Genomic DNA, 20,181 nt, shown 5'->3' on the forward strand with positions numbered 1-20,181 from the left:
CAATCAACCTAGTGTGTGTGTGTCCTTCCCTTACCCCATTCAATCGTGCACGATTGTTCCTAACCTGGCTCTAGGCCGAGTCATTGAAAAGCATTTTGTGACAACTGTTGTAAAAACAAAAGGACTTATAAGTACATGGGATTGATTGTTACCTGATTGATATCATGACAACATTATATTTTTGTCCAGTTCGTATGGGACCAGCTGGACCAGTGGCACGGCCGGCTGGCCCTCCTGGAGGGCGAGGTGCAGGAGGCAGCCGAGGAGGAGCCGGAGCAGGCCCAACTCCTCATGGACCAGATCATCCAGCCACTTCAGCTCTACCAGGACACGGCCCAGAAGGCTGAGCAGCGCACTGCCTTCCTCCGCAAGGTGAGAGAGGAGTAGCTCAACCTTACCCTCTGATCGGCTTGGTAGGCCTTTCACCATGTTCACCATGTGGTTGTATCTTATAATTACAGCATTCCTCAACTGGTTCTTCCAAAACAGCACAATTTCAGTTTACTGTTTTTTTCCTCCATTTATTTCAGTTCCTATGCCCAATGCCAGGGGTTCCATAATTACATATTGCCGTGGGATGATTTTTCCTTGAGCGGATGGTCGTGGGCCAGAACATAGTTATAAATAATTTGTACACTGCAAATTGACCACAAGAATCCCAAACAGATATATTGTATTTGACAAAAACAGGATTTCTAACCTTGATTACATTGGGATACGATCACATTTGCCTCTCTATTCATTCAAGCGAACACCTGGGAGCAGATTTCCTAAATTAAAATCACAGAGCTAATTTCCTGGTGATTTTAGTCTTATGTCCATGAATGAAAATTAGTACCAGTCAAAAGTTTGGACACCTACTCATTCCAGGGTTTTTCTTTATTTTTACTATTTTATACATTGTACAATAATAGTGAAGACATCAACCGTATGAAATAACACATATGGAATCATGTAATAACCAAAAAAGAGTTAAACAAATCAAAATATATTTTATATTTGAGATTCTTCAAAGTAGCCACCATTTGCCTTGATGACAGCTTTGCACACTCTTGGCATTCTCTCAACCAGCTTCATGAGGTAGTCACCTGGAATGCATTTCAATTAACAGGTGTACCTTGTTAAAAGTTCATTTGTGGAATTTCACTGTCCCATCCCCTGTCAGATCCCTGCCTGCCTCCAGGAGTATAACGATATAATCCATCGTGCTGGCTGCTGGCTAGAAGAATCCCAGTCCTGGCTAGACGCTCCCGGCACCTACACCACAGCCAGGAGCCTCCAGAGCCAGACCAACACACTGCAGGCCAGTCCACTGCACACACACAGACGCACACTCACATGTACATACACGCAATCCCCTGGATTGTAGAACACTGCTGGAAGTTCTGAATTGATATACAGTGCATTCGTAAAACAAAATGTGGGAAAAAATCAAGGGGGCTGAATACTTTCCCAATCTGCTGTGTAGTAAAGCTGTCCGTGTTCAAGTGTGTTTCTATGTTTGTTTTTTTGTCATATGTACGGGATACACATGGCATACACTGTCCAACTAAATGCTTACCTACTTTTTCAACAATGCAACAACAATAAGAAATAATAAAATATAAGAATACGAACATAAAGTAAATGGTAGAAGTAGAATATATTTTTTTTGCATAAGTATTATACAGGCAGGCACAATTTAGTCCAATATTTACACATATTTTGGGGAAGAGGGGATTGGGGGCAAGAGTTTAAATTGTGCAGTATTTTGCAATCATAACAAGAGTCTGGTAGCAGCATTTGGGATGTGTGTGTAGCATAAGTGTGTGTGTGTGTGCTAATTCCAGTTTAAGTGTTCAGCAGTCTTATGGCTTGTAGATAGTGTATGTGTGCTCATGTAGGTATGTAAGTCTGTGTTTCTAGGTATGTGTTTGTATGTACATGTATGTGTGCATGCGGGTGTGCACTCATGTGTCCATGTTCTGTAACCCCACATCACAGATGGTGCTGGATGACTCGGAGCGTATCCGGGCCACGCTGGTGGGCTTTGGACCTGTATTGGTGGAGATCTCTGCTGTATGTCACACCACTGCTATGGAGGATAAGCTAGTCCAGACCGAACGCCAAGTCACCGCCATGCAGCATAACATCATGGGGCCATTGGACCAGCTGCTGCACGTCACTCCGGTAAGACCCTCCATTGCAGTGGTTCTCAATAGGGGGTAATAGTAGCTCCAGGGACAAATTTCCCCTAGGTACAGATATAGGATCAGACTCCACTGCTAATGGTTAAGGTTAAGGTTAGGATTGGGGCAAGGGAGTCTGAGTGAGTGTAACCGTGAGCGTGATGCTTCAAACTGGGTGTTTGTGGAAAGAGAGTAAGGTTGTCTATCAACAGCCTCAAAAGAGGAGTTTCACCCTCTCTCAGAATGCGTCTCCTGCGTTTACATTTTTCATCCCCTTTCTCTTTTGTCTTCTTTTTGTTTTAAAGAAACAGTTCATCCTAATTTCATACTTGTTTAATGTTCTTCTTGCCTTAGAAGTAGTTTATGCCAGGAGTAACTGCAATGGACTGAGTGTAATTTGCAGCCACCCCTGGCCTATAGATTACTTCCTTTTGTAGAAACATTTTAAAGGAAGAAATAATGTTGGACTAACCCTTTAAAAGTAAATTAAATTCCATTAAATTCAATACAGTGGTAAAGTATACAAATGCTTTGGGAAGATTTATAAGAACATAGTCCTAAGTTGCATTCGGAAAGTTTTCAGACCCATTCCCTTTTTCCACATTTTATTTAAAAATAGATTAAATAAAAACATTTCCTCATCCATCTAAACACAATACCCCATAATGACAAAGTAAAAACAGGTTTTTAGACATTTTTGCAACTTTATTACAAATAAACAGATACCTTATTTACATAGGTATTCAGACCCTTTGCTACGAGTCTCGAAATTAAGCTCAGGTGCATCCTGTTTCCATTGATCGTCCTTGAGATGTTTCTATAACTTGATTGGAGTCCACCTGTGGTAAATTCAATTGATTGGACATGATTTGGAAAGGCACACACCTGTCTATATAAGGTCCTTCAGTTGACAGTGCACGTCAGAACAAAAACCAAGACATGAATTCAAAGGAATTGTCCGTAGAGCTTCGACAGGATTGTGTCGTGGCACAGATCTGGGCAAGGGTACCTAAACATTTTAATACATTTGCAAACATTTCAAAAATCTTGTTTTAGCTTTGTCATAATAGAGTATTGTGTGTAGATTGATTTTATTTAAAGTTAGCCATTTTAGTACAAGGCTGTAACGTAACAAAATTTGGAAAAACTCAAGGGGTCTGAATACTTTCTGAATGCGCTGTATGGTTGGTTGCACGAGGGGGAACTTTGAGCAGAGCAAAGTGATTGAGGTTACAGTAGCCAAAAAGGTTGAACACCACTGTGCTGTTCTATCCCTTTAATAGAAGTTACTACGTGAAGTGAAAATATCTGACACCTGTTATGGTATTGGTGGGCAATGATATCGTCTCGAGGGCCACATCGGGGCGGCAGGGTAGCCTAGTGGTTAGAGCATTGGACTAGTAACTGAAAGGTAAATAAAGGTTAAAAAAAAATCAGGATAGCAGAATTCACCAGAGGACCGCACAGATTTTTTTGTTAGTCAAAAGCAATTTGCAGGGCCCGAAAAAGGGCAGCTATTTCAAAAGGTATTGGTCCATTACAATCTCATTTTAGACATCCAAGAGTGGCCTGGAGTACGTACGATACCCTTATAATGTCCTAGTATCATCCCAGAGCGATCCTACGTTATTACCTGAAGCTTTCAGACTGGTATGTCAGGGGGTTTGGAATAACAAAAGACAGCAAAAGACAATGGACGATAAATCAGTATTCTATCATTTCTATTCCATTTATGAAACTGACTTGTGGTGCTTTTCATTTTTGAGTTTGGTTTTTGCTTTCGAGCTTTTGCTTTTCTCTGGAACATTCACAGCATTGTTGCTATTTTCAGGAAGTGGATGCCATTGAAGCAGAGGTGAAGACGATGGAGAAAAATGTGACCAAGATCAGAGCTATTTTATCCTCCACTGACACATTGGACATCTCACTTGAAGAACACCTCCACAACCGGCAGGTGGGACAAGAGTGTGTTAAGTGTGTATAAGAGGATGTGTACATAGCCATTCATGTATGTTTGTCATTATATGATTTAGAAATGTTTTTGTTTCACACGTGCACACATCTTGTGTATGTGCTTACTGTATTGGCCTCTCCCTTCTTGTTCTGTCTAGGTAATCCTGGCCAACATCCAGTCTATGCAGAGGACAGTGGGGGAGATCGAGGGCTGTAAGGCTGAACTTGGGCTACCTCAGGGGGCAGAAGAGACACTGAGTGCCTTCCCCAGAGCTGTGCTACTCCTACAGCCCCTCCAAGAGTTGGAACAGCTGACACAGGAGCAGAGTAGAGCGTTGGAGGTAGGAAATGTTCATACAACGTCTCCACAACATCTCCACGTTTCAACAACATTACTAGACCGTGTCTCCAATGTCCACACAACGTTACGGCAATGTAACAAATGTGCCCCCAATGTTGCCAATATTGTCCCCAAAACCAGGCACCTCTCCATTCAAGAAGGGTTCAGTAAAGTTCAGTGATAAAAAAATAGAAAATGGGTAACATTCATTTTGGTTCAATGAAGTTCCACACACAAGTGTTCCGTGCCTTAGCTCCTCCACCATAAAGGAACATTTGAAAATATTTGCCTGCACTTAGCCTCTGCCCAAGCTTTCAAAAATGTTATCTTTTGTCATGATTTTTGTTGCCCAATAGGGGGCGATAACATCGTATGATCTTCAGTTTAGAATGCAATTTGATTAATCAGCTGTGTTTGCTAGGGATCAGGCCCTCAAGGACTGGACTTGTCCACCCCTGGTTTATCTCAATGTTTGATGCGTACATAATCACAATAGGACAACGGTTGACATCGCCCAACCCTAATTGATGCTTTAAAATTAGCTAAATGTGATCAATCCCCAATAAGAGACAGATGATGCCAGTCACAAAGCTCACATCCTTATCACCTATGACCGCCAAGTACTTTTGAACTATGTATCGACAGCTACTGACTTTGACCTTAATTTCGGCTCCTACTTCAACTGCGACTCAGCTGTTCCCTTGTCAACACCGGACCCTACTCCATTGTTCGAGCTATCCAACAAGAAAAGTTGCGGGAGGAGGACTGAACTCCTTGTTACATTCTTAGAAAAAAGTTTTCCAAAAGGGTTTTTCGGCTGTCCCCATAGGAGAACCCTATTTTGTTCCAGGTAGAACCATTTTTGGGGTCAAGGTAGAACTCTTTTGGGTTCCATGTAGAACCCTCTGTGTAAAAGATTTTACTTGGAACTCAAAAGTTTTTTAAAAATGGGTTCTCCTATGGGGACAGCCAAAGAACCCTTTTAAGTTCAAAATAGCATCTTTATTTCTAAGAGTATAGACACAGATGCAGAGAAAATTGTCTGACACTTCCCTCCGTTTTATTGGCAAATGTCCATTCACTGGAGAACAAGATGGATGAGCTCTGTTCGAGAGTTTCCTACCAACTGGGCGATATGGTAATGAATCTCAAATGTTTTTCCGTGCTTCGGCGTAACCGGGGAATTTTGCTTAAATTAATCAAAATATTAGCTTGTAATAGTGAACCTTTTTTGTGGGATACACATGGCAATTCTAGGTCTTGTGGCAAATCTTGGTTAAACTATCCCCAGTTAAATGGAATTTCAACCCTCTGCATGCACAGTGCATTCTTCCATCACGTGTGCAGTGCACTCTTCCATAACATGTACAGCTGATTCTCAAGATCTTGCACACTATTGAGATGCTATTGAGCCCACACTACTACACTGTCTGAGCCAAGGACTACATGCTTTCTGGTAAGTTTTGATTACAACACTGGGTGTTGTAGCCTACAGCAAAGTGTGTTTAAATAATTTATAACTTGTTAACAATTTCTGGTAGTTAGTTTTTGCTACCAATTGGGTTTTAGCTTGCTAGCGCTTGCTAACTGAGGAGTGTTAATTCACCTGTTTCCATACATGTTTCATTTTAAAACATTTCTCTTACAAAGGAGTTGTTTAATCTAACTGCTTAACTATTTATCTGTACATGGAATTGTATTTGGTTTTTTTTCTTCACAATTTGTTTTCAAATCTTTACAGGAAAATGCCACGGGCACTATCTGTGTGGAGACATTTCACTGCAGCTAATGTAGAAGGAAAAGCTATGTACATTTGAAAATACTGTGCCAAATCATATGTGAAGAATGCAACAAAGATGCAGAATCATCTGGCCAAGTGTATAAAGTTCCCTCAGCGCTCACAACAAACAACCTCTGACAAAAGTCCCTCTACTTCTATTCGAGGTGAAAATGATGAATCAGACACCTTATCAATAGCAACAGCTCATGATCCTCCTGGAATCAGAAGGTTTTTTAAATCAATGGAGAAACGTAGTCAGAGCAATGCTGATGAATGTCTTGCTCGAGCTGTGTATGCAACTGGTTCAACTCAGATGCTCACAGGCCATGTGTATTGGAAGAGATTTCTGAATGTTCTTCGCCCAGCATACACCCCTCCAACCAGACATGCTTTATCTACTAATTTGCTGGATGCGGAGTTCAACAGAGTTCAAGTGAAGGTCAAGCAAATCATAGAGAAAGCAGACTGTATTGCAATCATCTCTGATGGGTGGTCAAATGTTCATGGGCAGGGAATAATTAAATTCATATTATCCACCCCTCAACCAGTATTCTACAAGAGCACAGACACAAGGGACAACAGACACACCGGTCTCTATATTGCAGATGAGCTGAAGGCAGTATTTGCACTGGTGACAAACAATGCTGCGAACATGAAAGCTGCTTGGTCTAAAGTGGAGGAGCTCTACCCTCACATCACACCCATTGGCTGTGCTGCTCATGCATTGAATCTGCTCCTCAAGGACATCATTGCACTGGAAACAATGGATATACTTTACAAGAGAGCCAAGGAAATTGTTAGGTATGTGAAGGGTCATCAAGTTATATCAGCAATCTACCTCACCAAGCAAAGTGAGAAGAATAACAGCACCACATTGAAACTGCCCAGTAACACCCATTGGGGGGATGTTGTCATTATGCTTGACAGTCTCCTGGAGGGGAAGGAGTCTCTCCAAGAAATGGCCATATCACAGTCTGCCGATATGGACAGCCCCATCAAGAGGATTTTCCTGGATGATCTATTTTGGGAGAGAGTGGTAAGCAACCTGAAACTTCTGAAACCTAGAGCAGTAGCCATTGTACGGATTGAGGGAGACAATGCCATCCTGTCTGATCTTCAGACTCTGCTTGCAGATGTAAGAGAACAAATCCATACTGCCCTGCCTACTTCACTGTTGCTCCAAGCAGAGGAAACTGCAGTTCTGAAATACATCAAAAAGCGTGAAGACTTCTGTCTGAAGCCCATACACGCCACAGTGTACATGGTGGACCCCACGTATGCTGGCAAGAGCATCATGTCTGGTGCAGAGATCAACAAGGCCTGTGGTGTCATCACTACCATGTTTCGCCACCTTGGCCTGGATGAGGGCAAGGTTATTGGCAGTCTGGCGAAGTACACGTCCAAGTAAGGGCTTTGGGATGGAGATGCAATATGGCAGTCGTGCCAACATATCTCATCAGCCACCTGGTGAATGGAACTTTGTGGATGTAGGCTATTTCCCCTGTTGCCTACATCATTCTCCAAATCCCACCAACATCAGCCACCTCCGAGCGCAACTGGTCATTGTTTGGGACCACACACACCAAAGCACTCAACAGGCTGACCAATACAGGGGTTGAAAAACTGGTGGCCATCTGGGCAAATTTGAGGCATTTTGAGCCTGACAACGAGCCATCCTCAACAAGGTTGGAAAGTGACAGTGAAGATGAGGCCTCAGTCTGATGTTCAAGAGGTGGACATTGAGGATGTCCAGGGAGAAGACATGGAAGTCTGAGTGGAAGAGAACCAAAGCTTTAGTTTCTAGACTATCATTTTACAGATGTATGTTGAAAACATTTTTGGGAGATGCAATGGATTTTTGGGGATCATTCAATATTCCCTTTCTTTTGTTGTTCAGTGAAATCCTCCCATGTGAAGACTCAACTCATTTAATTTAAGTTCAATTCGTAACTAAATAGTTTTTTTAATTTCTATTGGAAGGATTTAGTCATTTGCAATTATGTCTATTTATGATAAGGTAAGGTTTATGTTTCTGTCTCCATATGATAAATATATCCAATGCAAAAAAACATCTACATTTAAATGGTATTAATATTAATTTGCATATATTTACGTTAATTCCCATATTTTCCCGTTAATTCCCACGGAAAGTTTCCACCTCTGAATATTCCCCGAAATGTGCAACCCTAGTCTTCACAGACATGTCCCAGTCTGTAATCCCAACATGATTCAAGCAGACCACCATTGTCCCTGTTCCTAAGAACTCAAAGGTAACATGGCTAAACAACTATCGTCCCGTAGCACTCACATCTGTAACCATGAAATGTTTTGAAAGGCTGTTCACGGCACACATCAACACCACCATCAATATATGGCACATGGAAACCAAACGAGGGTGGTCTATGGTGATAGGTGGGATGGGCTGAGAGTGGCTGAGGGTTGGGATTAAAGAGCTGAGGTCTATGGTGATAGGTGGGATGGGCTGAGAGTGGCTATGGGGTGGGATTAAAGAGCTGAGGTCTATGGTGATAGGTGGGATGGGCTGAGAGTGGCTATGGGGTGGGATTAAAGAGCTGAGGTCTATGGTGATAGGTGGGATGTGCTGAGAGTGGCTATGGGGTGGGATTAAAGAGCTGAGGTCTATGGTGATAGGTGGGATGGGCTGAGAGTGGCTATGGGGTGGGATTAAAGAGCTGAGGTCTATGGTGATAGGTGGGATGTGCTGAGAGTGGCTGAGGGGTGGGATTAAAGAGTTTATGTTTGGTAATGTATTATTGTTATGTGACTGCTTTATATAAAAGTACCATGTAAAATGTATGTATATGTATCAGAAAAGCAAGATAATTGTCCTCTGAAGAAGGGGGGTGGTGAAGGGGTTAATAAAAACATGATATATTAAAAAAACACCATCACAGACATCCTGGACCCACACCCATACTGCCCCAACACATCCACAGATGAGGCAATCTCTATTGCTCTCCACACTGCTCTCTCCCACCTGGACAAGAGGAATGCCTACTGTATGTGAGAATGCTGTTCCCTGCCAACCAGGACCTCTATATCAGGCAGTGTCAGCGGAAGGCTGGTGAAATTGTTGAAGACCCCAGCCACCCAAGCCATAGACTGTTCACCCTGCTATTGCACGGCAAGCGTTACTGGAATGCTAAGTCTTCTTCCCCCAAGCTATACGACTGCTGAACAGTTAATCAAATGACTACCCGGACTATTAAATTGAACCTGTTTTGCACTGACTCCCTTACACTGACACTATGCACACTCAGTGGACTATACTCACACACTCACAACTACTTACACTCCAACACACACACACCATATAAGCTAACAAAACACACATGCATATTGACGCCACACACACAGACATGCACACACTTTCACACTCTTCACATGTGCTGCTGCTATTCTGTTTATTATCTATCCTGATAGCCTAGTCACTTTTACCCCTACCTACATATTACCTCAACTACCTCGTACCCCTTCACATTGACTCAGTACCGTTACCGTTTTCTATTTTTATTTGCAAATGTTCTTACTTTTGAACTCGGCATTGTTGGAAAAGGGCTTGTAAGTAAGCATTACACAGTGAAGTCTACACCTGTTGTATTCGGCACATGTGACAAATGCCATTTGATTTTATGATCGAACTTTATCGATGTACCAGCAACAGTCATTTTTCAAACTTTGGTCATCCTACTTTGATTTGGTTTCATCCAAATACCATCTAATTTGATGAAAAGCATGATTTCGACCTTTAACCTCATCTCCTCCTCTGTATCCACAGGGCAACATGCGTGAAGTGAGGGAGGCTGAGGGGGTCATCCCATCATGCAATGTGTGTGTGACAACAGAACCCAGTGCCCTTATCTTAATAAGTTCACATCAACGGAATACAGGTCCACCGCGGATCACCGGACATCAGGTACAAGCTTGCATGATCAACCAACATTTTTATTTTACGTACATAATGTTACCCTAGTGCACTATGTAGGGAATACTATGCCATTTCGGACTCACCCTGACATTAGAAGTGACATGAGTTTGAATAACAATATGCGGGCACTCTTAACACAGTGTTTCTCATGGTCTTGGAGAGCTGCAGGGTGTGCAGTCTTTTGATCCAGTCCAGCATTTCAACATACCTAAATTAGGTAATCAACTAACTATGAAGTATGTGGTGTTTCAGTGCTGAGCTGGAACAAAGGACCCGACTTGATGACCTCTCTAACATGTAACTAACAGCCAATGTTAACCCTTTCCTAACCCTGTTGTGAAGGAGGATGCCTTAGAAGCATGCCTCTCTGAGGAAGAGGAGGAATACGAGGATGAAGATCATCACTCATCATCCTCTGACACACTCACATGCAGTTTTCCTGAGGTAAAGATAAAATTATACAAAAACCTAAAACACAAGATATATCTTTGGCCCATTCTAGTTCGTTGGCTACAGCCACACATTATTATTTTAATCCCACCTCTGCTCCAATTTAATTGACTCCTCATTTATTTGCCAGCTCCATTTTGGGACTTGATCAAAATATTACAGTAAAGAGTGGGGTTAGGGCTAACATTTAAAGTTAGTGGTCGTAATGCACCCCACCATACCCCTGTCTGCGCATTATGCCCTGAATATATTCTACCATGCCCAGAAACCTGCTCCTCTTATTCTCTGTCCCCAACGCTCTAGGCGACCAGTTTTGATAGCCTTTAGCCGCACCCTCATACTACTCCTTCTCTGTTCCGCGGGTGATGTGGAGGTAAACCCAGGCCCTGCATGTCCCCAGGCACCCTCATTTGTTGACTTCTGTGATCGAAAAAGCCTTGGTTTCATGCATGTCAACATCAGAAGCCTCCTCCCTAAGTTTGTTTTACTCACTGCTTTAGCACACTCTGCTAACCCTGATGTCCTTGCTGTGTCTGAATCCTGGCTCAGGAAGGCCACCAAAAATTCAGAGATTTCCATACCCAACTATAACATATTCCGTCAAGATAGAACTGCCAAAGGGGGAGGAGTTGCAGTTTACTGCAGAGATAGCCTGCAAAGTAATGTCATACTTTCCAGGTCCATACCCAAACAGTTCGAACTACTAATTTTGAAAATTACTCTCTCCAGAAATAAGTCTCTCACGGTTGCCGCCTGCTACCGACCCCCCTCAGCTCCCAGCTGTGCCCTGGACACCATTTGTGAATTGATCGCCCCCCATCTAGCTTCAGAGTTTGTTCTGTTAGGTGACCTAAACTGGGATGTGCTTAACACCCCGCCAGTCCTACAATCTAAGCTAGATGCCCTCAATCTCACACAAATCATCAAGGAACCCACCAGGTACAACCCTAACTCTGTAAACAAGGGCACCCTCGTAGACGTCATCCTGACCAACTGGCCCTCCAAATACACCTCCGCTGTCTTCAACCAGGATCTCAGCGATCACTGCCTCATTGCCTGTATCCGCTACGGAGCCGCAGTCAAACGACCACCCCTCATCACTGTCAAACGCTCCCTAAAACACTTCTGTGAGCAGGCCTTTCTAATCGTCCTGGCCCGGGTATCCTGGAAGGACATTGACCTCATCCCGTCAGTTGAGGATGCCTGGTCATTCTTTAAAAGTAACTTTCTCACCATTTTAGATAAGCATGCTCCGTTCAAAAAATGCAGAACTAAGAACAGATACAGCCCTTGGTTCACCCCAGACCTGACTGCCCTCGACCAGCACAAAAACATCCTGTGGCGGACTGCAATAGCATCGAATAGTCCCCGTGATATGCAACTGTTCAGGGAAGTCCGGAACCAATACACGCAGTCAGTCAGGAAAGCAAAGGCCAGCTTTTTCAAGCAGAAATTTGCATCCTGTAGTTCCAACTCCAAAAAGTTCTGGGACACTGTGAAGTCCATGGAGAACAAGAGCACCTCCTCCCAGCTGCCCACTGCACTGAGGCTAGGTAACACGGTCAGCACTGATAAATCCATGATTATCGAAAACTTCAATAAGCATTTCCCAACGTCTGGCCATGCCTTCCACCTGGCTACTTCAACCTCGGCCAACAGCTCCGCCCCCCCCCGCAGCTCCTCGCCCAAGCCTCTCCAGGTTCTCCTTTACCCAAATCCAGATAGCAGATGTTCTGAAAGAGCTGCAAAACCTGGACCCGTACAAATCAGCTGGGCTTGACAATCTGGACCCTCTATTTCTGAAACTATCTGCCACCATTGTCGCAACCCCTATTACCAGCCTGTTCAACCTCTCTTTCATATCGTCTGAGATCCCCAAGGATTGGAAAGCTGCCGCAGTCATCCCCCTCTTCAAAGGGGGAGACACCCTGGACTCAAACTGTTACAGACCTATATCCATCCTGCCCTGCCTATCTAAGGTCTTCGAAAGCCAAGTTAACAAACAGGTCACTGACCATCTCGAATCCCACCGTACCTTCCTCCGCTGTGCAATCTGGTTTCCGAGCCGGTCATGGGTGCACCTCAGCCACGCTCAAGGTACTAAACGATATCATAACCGCCATCGATAAAAGACAGTACTGTGCAGCCGTCTTCATCGACCTTGCCAAGGCTTTCGACTCTGTCAATCACCATATTCTTATCGGCAGACTCAGGAGCCTCGGTTTTTCGGATGACTGCCTTGCCTGGTTCACCAATTACTTTGCAGACAGAGTTCAGTGTGTCAAATCGGAGGGCATGCTGTCCGGTCCTCTGGCAGTCTCTATGGGGGTGCCACAGGGTTCAATTCTCGGGCCGACTCTTTTCTCTGTGTATATCAATGATGTTGCTCTTGCTGCGGGCGATTCCCTGATCCACCTCTACGCAGACGACACCATTCTATATACTTTCGGCCTGTGCTATCTAACCTCCAAACAAGCTTCAATGCCATACAACACTCCTTCCGTGGCCTCCAACTGCTCTTAAACACTAGTAAAACCAAATGCATGCTTTTCAACCGGTCGCTGCCTGCACCCGCATGCCCGACTAGCATCACCACCCTGGATGGTTCCGACCTAGAATATGTGGACGTCTATAAGTACCTAGGTGTCTGGCTAGACTGCAAACTCTCCTTCCAGACTCATATCAAACATCTCCAATCGAAAATCAAATCAAGAGTCGGCTTTCTATTCCGCAACAAAGCCTCCTTCACTCACGCCGCCAAGCTTACCCTAGTAAAACTGACTATCCTACCGATCCTCGACTTCGGCGATGTCATCTACAAAATGGCTTCCAACACTCTACTCAGCAAACTGGATGCAGTCTATCACAGTGCCATCCGTTTTGTCACTAAAGCACCTTATACCACCCACCACTGCGACTTGTATGCTCTAGTCGGCTGGCCCTCGCTACATATTCGTCGCCAGACCCACTGGCTCCAGGTCATCTACAAGTCCATGCTAGGTAAAGCTCCGCCTTATCTCAGCTCACAAGTCACGATGGCAACACTCATCCGTAGCATGCGCTCCAGCAGGTGTATCTCACCGATCATCCCTAAAGCCAACACCTCATTTGGCCGCCTTTCGTTCCAGTACTCTGCTGCCTGTGACTGGAACGAATTGCAAAAATCGCTGAAGTTGGAGACTTTTATCTCCCTCACCAACTTCAAACATCAGCTATCTGAGCAGCTAACCGATCGCTGCAGCTAACCGATCGCTGCAGCTGTACATAGTCTATTGGTAAATAGCCCACCCTTTTTCACCTACCTCATCCCCATACTGTTTTTATTTATTTACTTTTCTGCTCTTTTGCACACCAATATCTCTACCTGTACATGACCATCTGATCATTCATCACTCTAGTGTTAATCTGCAAAATTGTAATTATTTGCCTACCTCCTCATGCCTTTTGCACACATTGTATATAGACTCCCCCTTTGTTTTCTACTGTGTTATTGACTTGTTAATTGTTTACTCCATGTGTAACTCTTTGTTGTCTGCTCACACTGCTATGCTTTATCTTGGCCAGGTCGCAGTTGCAAATGAGAACTTGTTCTCAACTAGCCTACCTGGCTAAATAAAGGTGAAATAAAAAATTAAAAAAATGTGCTTGTTGCACATAGAGTGGGATTGTTCTATGCCTCCAGAAAACAGGAGGTACACTACTTCATACAATTTCTGACTTATTCCTTTCAACATGTAACTATTGTACGGTGTTCATAGCAACACACGTCCTTTGAAGTTACGTCAAGAGTCTCCTGCAGTGGTCACCTACAGTTCCCTCTTTTCTTTGAATGCTATTCCGTGTGGGCATGCAACCGTATTTACCCTTTCCTCTTTAACTGTGTCATAGTTTCGTTTCATGATCATCTTACTTTGCAGTATTTCATGTTTTTTTTAAAGTTATTGAATGTTTTCCTCTGATGTCATTGTAATGATAGTTTAAAACACTTCAGCGAGCAGGCCTTTCTAATCAACCGGGCCCAGGAATCCTGGAAATATATTGACCTCATTCCATCAGTAGAGGATGCCTGGTTATTCTTTAAAAGTGCTTTCCTCACCATCTTAAATAAGCATGCCCCATTCAAAAATGTAGAACCAGAACAGATATAGCCCTTGGTTCCCTCCAGACCTGACTGCCCTTGACCAGCACAAAAACATCCTGTGGCATACTGCATTAGGCTAGCTTTTTCAAACAGATATTTGCATCCTGTAGCACAAACTCCAAGAAGTTCTTGGACACTGTAAAGTCCATTGATAATAAGAACACCTCCTCCCAGCTGCACTGAGGCTAGGAAACACTGTCACCACCGATAAATCTACGATTATCAATAAGCATTTTTCTACGGCTGGCCTTTTTATTTTACCTTTATTTAACTAGGCAAGTCAGTTAAGAACTCTTTTTTTCAATGACGGCCTAGGAACAGTGGGTTAACTGCCTGTTCATGGGCAGAACGACAGATTTGTACCTTGTCAACTCGGGGGTTTGAACTTCCAAACTTCCGGTTACAAGTCCAACGCTCTAACCACTAGGCTACCTTCCGCCCCTTGATTTCCACCGTGCTACCACCCCGGGCCAACTCTGCATCCCCCACAGCACCTTGCCCAAAGCCCCATATTTTACCCACCACTGCAACCTGTATGCTCTCGTTGGCTGGCCCTCACTTCATATTCGTCGCCAAACCCACTGGCTCCAGGTCATCTATAAGTCCTTATAGCCCCGCCTTATCTCAGCTCACTGGTCACCATAGCAGCACCCAACTGTAGCATGGGCTCCAGCAGGTATATCTCACTGGTCACCCCCAAAGCCAATTCCTGCTTTGGCCGCATTTCCTTCCAGTTCTCTGCTACCAATGACTGGAACGAATTGCAAAAATCACTGAAGCTGGAGACTCATATCTCCCTCACTAGCTTTAAGCATCAGCTATCAGAGCAGCTTACAGATCATTGTACATATTTACATAGCCCATCCAACTACCCCATCCCCATATTGTTATTTATTTTATTTATATATATATATATATTTTTTTTTGCTCCTTTGCACCCCAGTATCTTCTGCACATCTATCACTCCAAGGTTTATTTGCGAAATTGTAATTATTTCGCCACTACGGCCTTTTTATTGTCTTACCTCCCTAATCTTACTTCATTTGCACACACTGTATATAGACTTTTCTATTGTGTTATTGACTGTACGTTTGTTTATTCCATGTGTAATTCTGTGTTGTTGTTTGTGTCACACTGCTTTGCTTTATCTTGGCCAGGTTGCAGTTGTAAATGAGAACTTGTTCTCAACTGGCTTACCTGGTTAAATAAAGGAGAAATAAAAATATATACTTTTAAAAATGTGGGCCTTATAACAGGGTTTAAGTTTAACATGTTATACTTTTACTGATTGTCCTACCTCGACATCCCTTGGACACTGTCAGAGGCAGCTGCCATTCAAGAGCCCTGTCTGCCACACACACCCATAACACACACCCATAACGTGTGTGTGTGTGTGTGTGTGTGTGTGTGTGTGTACATGTACTGTGTGTTAGGACCCAGACGAGACTCTTAGCCACCAGGAGCTGGCAGAATCAGTGGCTACATCCACACACTGGCTCCAGGATAGTGACGCTATGTCTGAAGCCCACATCGGCGATGTCACTAAGGTAAGCAGACGTTTATAGGAAGTCCTCTACATGTGGTAGTTTTTCCTTATTAGCAGTCACTAAAGGTTTAACAGTTGCTCTCTCGCTCTCTCGGTCTCTCGCTCTCTCGGTCTCTCTGTCTGTCTGTCTGTCTGTTTGTCTGGGCTGGGCTGGACTGGCAACACTTTATAATAACGTTCATTTGAAACCCATTAATATATAATTTACTAGGCATGTGTTAATGATTTACTGCACATGAATGTAAATCATTATAATTATACTGAACAAAAATATAAACGCAACATGTAAAGTGTTGTTCCCATGTTTCATGAGCTGAAATAAAAGATCCCAGAAATGTTCCATAAGCACAAAAACATATTTCTCTCAAATTCTCTGGACACATCCAAAATAATTCATCCACTTGACAGGTGTGGCATTTCAAGAAGCTGATTAAACAGCATGATCATTACACAGGTGCACATTGTGCTGGGAACATTAAAAGTCCACTCTGGGGCATTGTGTCACACAACACAATGGCTCAGATGTCTCAAGTTTTCAGGCATGCTGACATGCAATTGGCCTGCTGACTGCAAGAATGTCCACCAGAACTGTTGCCAGTGAATGTAATGTTAATTTATCCTCCATAAGCCACCTCCAAAGTTGTTTTAGAGAATTTGGCATTACGTCAAACCGCAGACCACGTGTAATCACGCCAGCCCAGGACCTCCATATCCGGCTTCCTCACCTGCTGGATCATCTGAGACCAGATACCCGGACAGCTGATGAAACTGAGAAGTATTTTTGTCTGTAATAAAGCCCCTTTGTGCGGACAAACTCATTCTGATTGGCTGGGCCTGGCTCCCCAGTGGTTGGGCCTATGCCTTCCAAGGCCCACCCATGGCTGCGCTCCTACCGAGATCTTGTGAAATCCATAGATTGGGGACTAATAATTTATTTTCAATTGACTGATTTCCTTATATTAACTGTAACTCGGTAAAATATTTGAAATTGTTGAATGTTGCATTTAAATTTGTGTTCAGTATACTTTATTAGACATAGTCAACTATTCATAAACATGCCTATAAAGAAGTTGTAAATTATCTGCCAATGACTTTAATGCCCTTGTTCATCAAAAACATTTTATTTGTCACATGCGTCAAATACAATACAGTAAAATGCTTACTTACAAGCCCTTATCCAACAATGCAGTTTTAAGAAAAATAAGTGTTAAGAAAGTTTTTACTAAAATAAACAAAGTAAAAATGCAAGTAGTCCGGGTAGTCATTTGATTAGCTGTTCAGGAGTCTTATGGCTTGGTGGTAGAAGCTGTTAAGAAGCCTTTTGGACCTAGACTTGGTGCTCCGATACCGCTTGCCGTGTTGTAGCAGAGAGAAGTCTATGACTCGGGTGGCTGGAGTCTTTGGCAATTTTTAGGGCCTTCCTCTGACACTGCCTGGTATAGAGGTCCTGGATGGCAGGAAGCTTGGCTCCAGTGATGTACGGAGCTGTACGCACTACCCTCTGTAGTGCCTTGTGTTCGGAGGCTGAGCTGTTGCCATACTAAGCAGTGATGCAAACAGTCAGGATGCTCTGGATGGTGCAGCTGTAGAACTGTTTGAGGATCTGAAGACCCATGCCAAATCTTTGTTTAGGTCATGATAGTTCATTGGTGGTGTGGACATCAAGCCCTCAAACTGTTCCACTACAGCCCTGTAGATGGGAATGTGATCGGCCCTCCTTTTCCTATAGTCCACAATCATCTCCTTTGTCTTGATCACATTGAGGGAGAGGTTGTTATCCTGGCACCACACTGCCAGGTCTCTGTTACTGTAATTTAATTATGCCAATGTGCTTTCATCAATTGAAAGCCCTTAATCTATTTTATGAGAATTTGTAAGATTTCTTGTTTGCATAAAATAGACGCAGACCAGTCTTTCAATAATAGGTAATAGAATTTATTCTCGGAGCGCGCTCCCACTTAATCACGTGCAGCAGTTTATATACAGATCATGACGTCATTTCATTGCTTTAACAGAATCCCCTCCTCTCGACCGGGACAAAGTAAGGTGACAAGTTCATTCTAACTTACTAACACATTCCCAGATAACAACTTTTGACCCCTCAACATTATCGATCACCACTGAACTGACAGTTTTAATTAACAGAAAACCTAGGAATGCACTCACTGCCTTATCTCAAAACCCCAGAGCTAAGTTTCTGTAGGGTCAACCATAAGCTAACGACCTTATCTGTTTTCACAGTCCACAACCCATTCGTTCCATTCCTAGTTGGAATGGTGTTCATTAACTTTTTATTGCCCCTTGTCCGTGTCACACAATCCCTTCTTATGAACTCATATTGTTAATCACTTATAAAACAGAGTATAAGTTTACTTAGTTACAATTCTATTTCAAATGGGGATAATGTTTATTCATTTATCCATAATAAATCCAACAGTCTCTGACCTCCTCCCTATAGGCTGTCTCATTGTTGTCGGTGATCAGGCCTACCACTGTTGTGTAGTCGGGAAAACGTGCTGATGGTTTTGGAGTCGTGCTTTGCCATGCAGTCATGGGTGAACAGGGAGTACAGGAGGGACTAAGCACCTACCCCTGATGGGCCCCCATGTTGAGGATCAGCGTGGCAGATGTGTTGTTACCTACCCTTAGGCCACCCGCAGGTTTTATCAGGAAGTCCAGGATCCAGTTGCAGAGGGAGGTGTTAGTCCCAGGGTCCTTAGCTTCGTGATGATCTGGTTGAAAATGTCAGTGAAGACACTTGCCAGTTGGTCAGTTGACGCTCGGAGTATATGTCCTGGTAATTCGTCTGGCCCTGCAGCCTTGTGAATGTTGACCTGTGAAAGGTCTTGCTCACAACGGCTACCGAGAGTGTTATCTCACAGTCATCCAGAACAGCTGGTGATCTCATACATGCTTCAGTGTTGCTTGCCTCGACGCGAGCATAGAAGTCATTTATCTCGTCTGCTTGGCTCGTGTTATTGGGCAGCTCGCGGCTGTGCTTCCCTTTTTAGTCTGTAATAGTTTGCAAGCCCTTCGTATTTTCAAACGTTAATAATTTATCAAATTGTAGACGGGGCAATCTGTATTCAATACAGGAAAGAAAAGAAACCAGCACTGCTTTTCACGTCTTGAGCAACTCACAAAAGTGTCCCCAGTTCCGAGCTGGCCTACTTCTTCATAGCACAAAGGAATAACCTCAACCATATTCCAAAGACTGGTGACATCCAGTGGAAGCGGTAGGAACTGAAAATAGGTTCCTATTAAATATCCAATGGCAAAGACAATATAGGGAACAGAGAGGGGAAAAACAAAATCTGAACAGTTAGTCCTCTGGGTTTTGCCTGCTACATAAGTTCTGTTATACTCACAGACATGATTCAAACAGTTTTAGAAACTTCAGAGTGTTTTCTATCCAAATCTATGAATAATATCTTATATTCTTGGCATGAGTAGCAGGAAGTTGAAATTGGGCACGCTATTTATCCAAAAGTGAAAATTCTGCCCCCTAGTTTTAAGAGGTTAAGACATTAACATTTCGATCATGAATAAAGGCAGAAGTAATAAGTGATAGTTTGACCTCATAATATGTCAATTGCTCACTGACATAAACATACTGTAGTATTTTAATACATTTTATAATTATGGTTTAGAAATAATTTACAGATCATTAACAAATTCATTATCCATGATGTATTAATGAGCATTGTTAAACAGCGTTAACCGTTTACAAATACCTTAATTACTAGTGGTAAATGAAGTCGTAATAATGATTTACAAGTGTTCAGCAAATCATTAATACATGCCTTAATAATGATCTATTAATGGATTATAAAGTGTAAAGATGTAAAGTGTTA

The 20,181-nt window shown here is 43.1% G+C and overlaps 1 protein-coding gene across 6 annotated transcripts in view; it reads left to right on the forward strand.

Moving 5' to 3' along the window:
- syne2a (spectrin repeat containing, nuclear envelope 2a) overlaps positions 1 to 20,181 on the forward strand; it is a 204,854-nt gene that overhangs the window by 87,636 nt on the left and 97,037 nt on the right. For 5 of the 6 annotated variants that reach the window (XM_031837347.1, XM_031837346.1, XM_020496695.2 and 2 more), the window contains 8 exons: positions 190 to 372; positions 1,166 to 1,303; positions 1,984 to 2,169; positions 4,000 to 4,122; positions 4,280 to 4,462; positions 10,041 to 10,178; positions 10,533 to 10,634; positions 16,215 to 16,328. In XM_031837347.1, coding sequence (XP_031693207.1) covers positions 190 to 372; positions 1,166 to 1,303; positions 1,984 to 2,169; positions 4,000 to 4,122; positions 4,280 to 4,462; positions 10,041 to 10,178; positions 10,533 to 10,634; positions 16,215 to 16,328 — 1,167 coding nt within the window. The remainder of the gene's footprint in view (positions 1 to 189; positions 373 to 1,165; positions 1,304 to 1,983; positions 2,170 to 3,999; positions 4,123 to 4,279; positions 4,463 to 10,040; positions 10,179 to 10,532; positions 10,635 to 16,214; positions 16,329 to 20,181) is intronic. The other variant, XM_031837349.1, reaches the window with a different exon arrangement.

Source organism: Oncorhynchus kisutch, linkage group LG12, assembly GCF_002021735.2.
Source record: "Oncorhynchus kisutch isolate 150728-3 linkage group LG12, Okis_V2, whole genome shotgun sequence".
Classification (NCBI taxonomy): domain Eukaryota; kingdom Metazoa; phylum Chordata; class Actinopteri; order Salmoniformes; family Salmonidae; genus Oncorhynchus; species Oncorhynchus kisutch.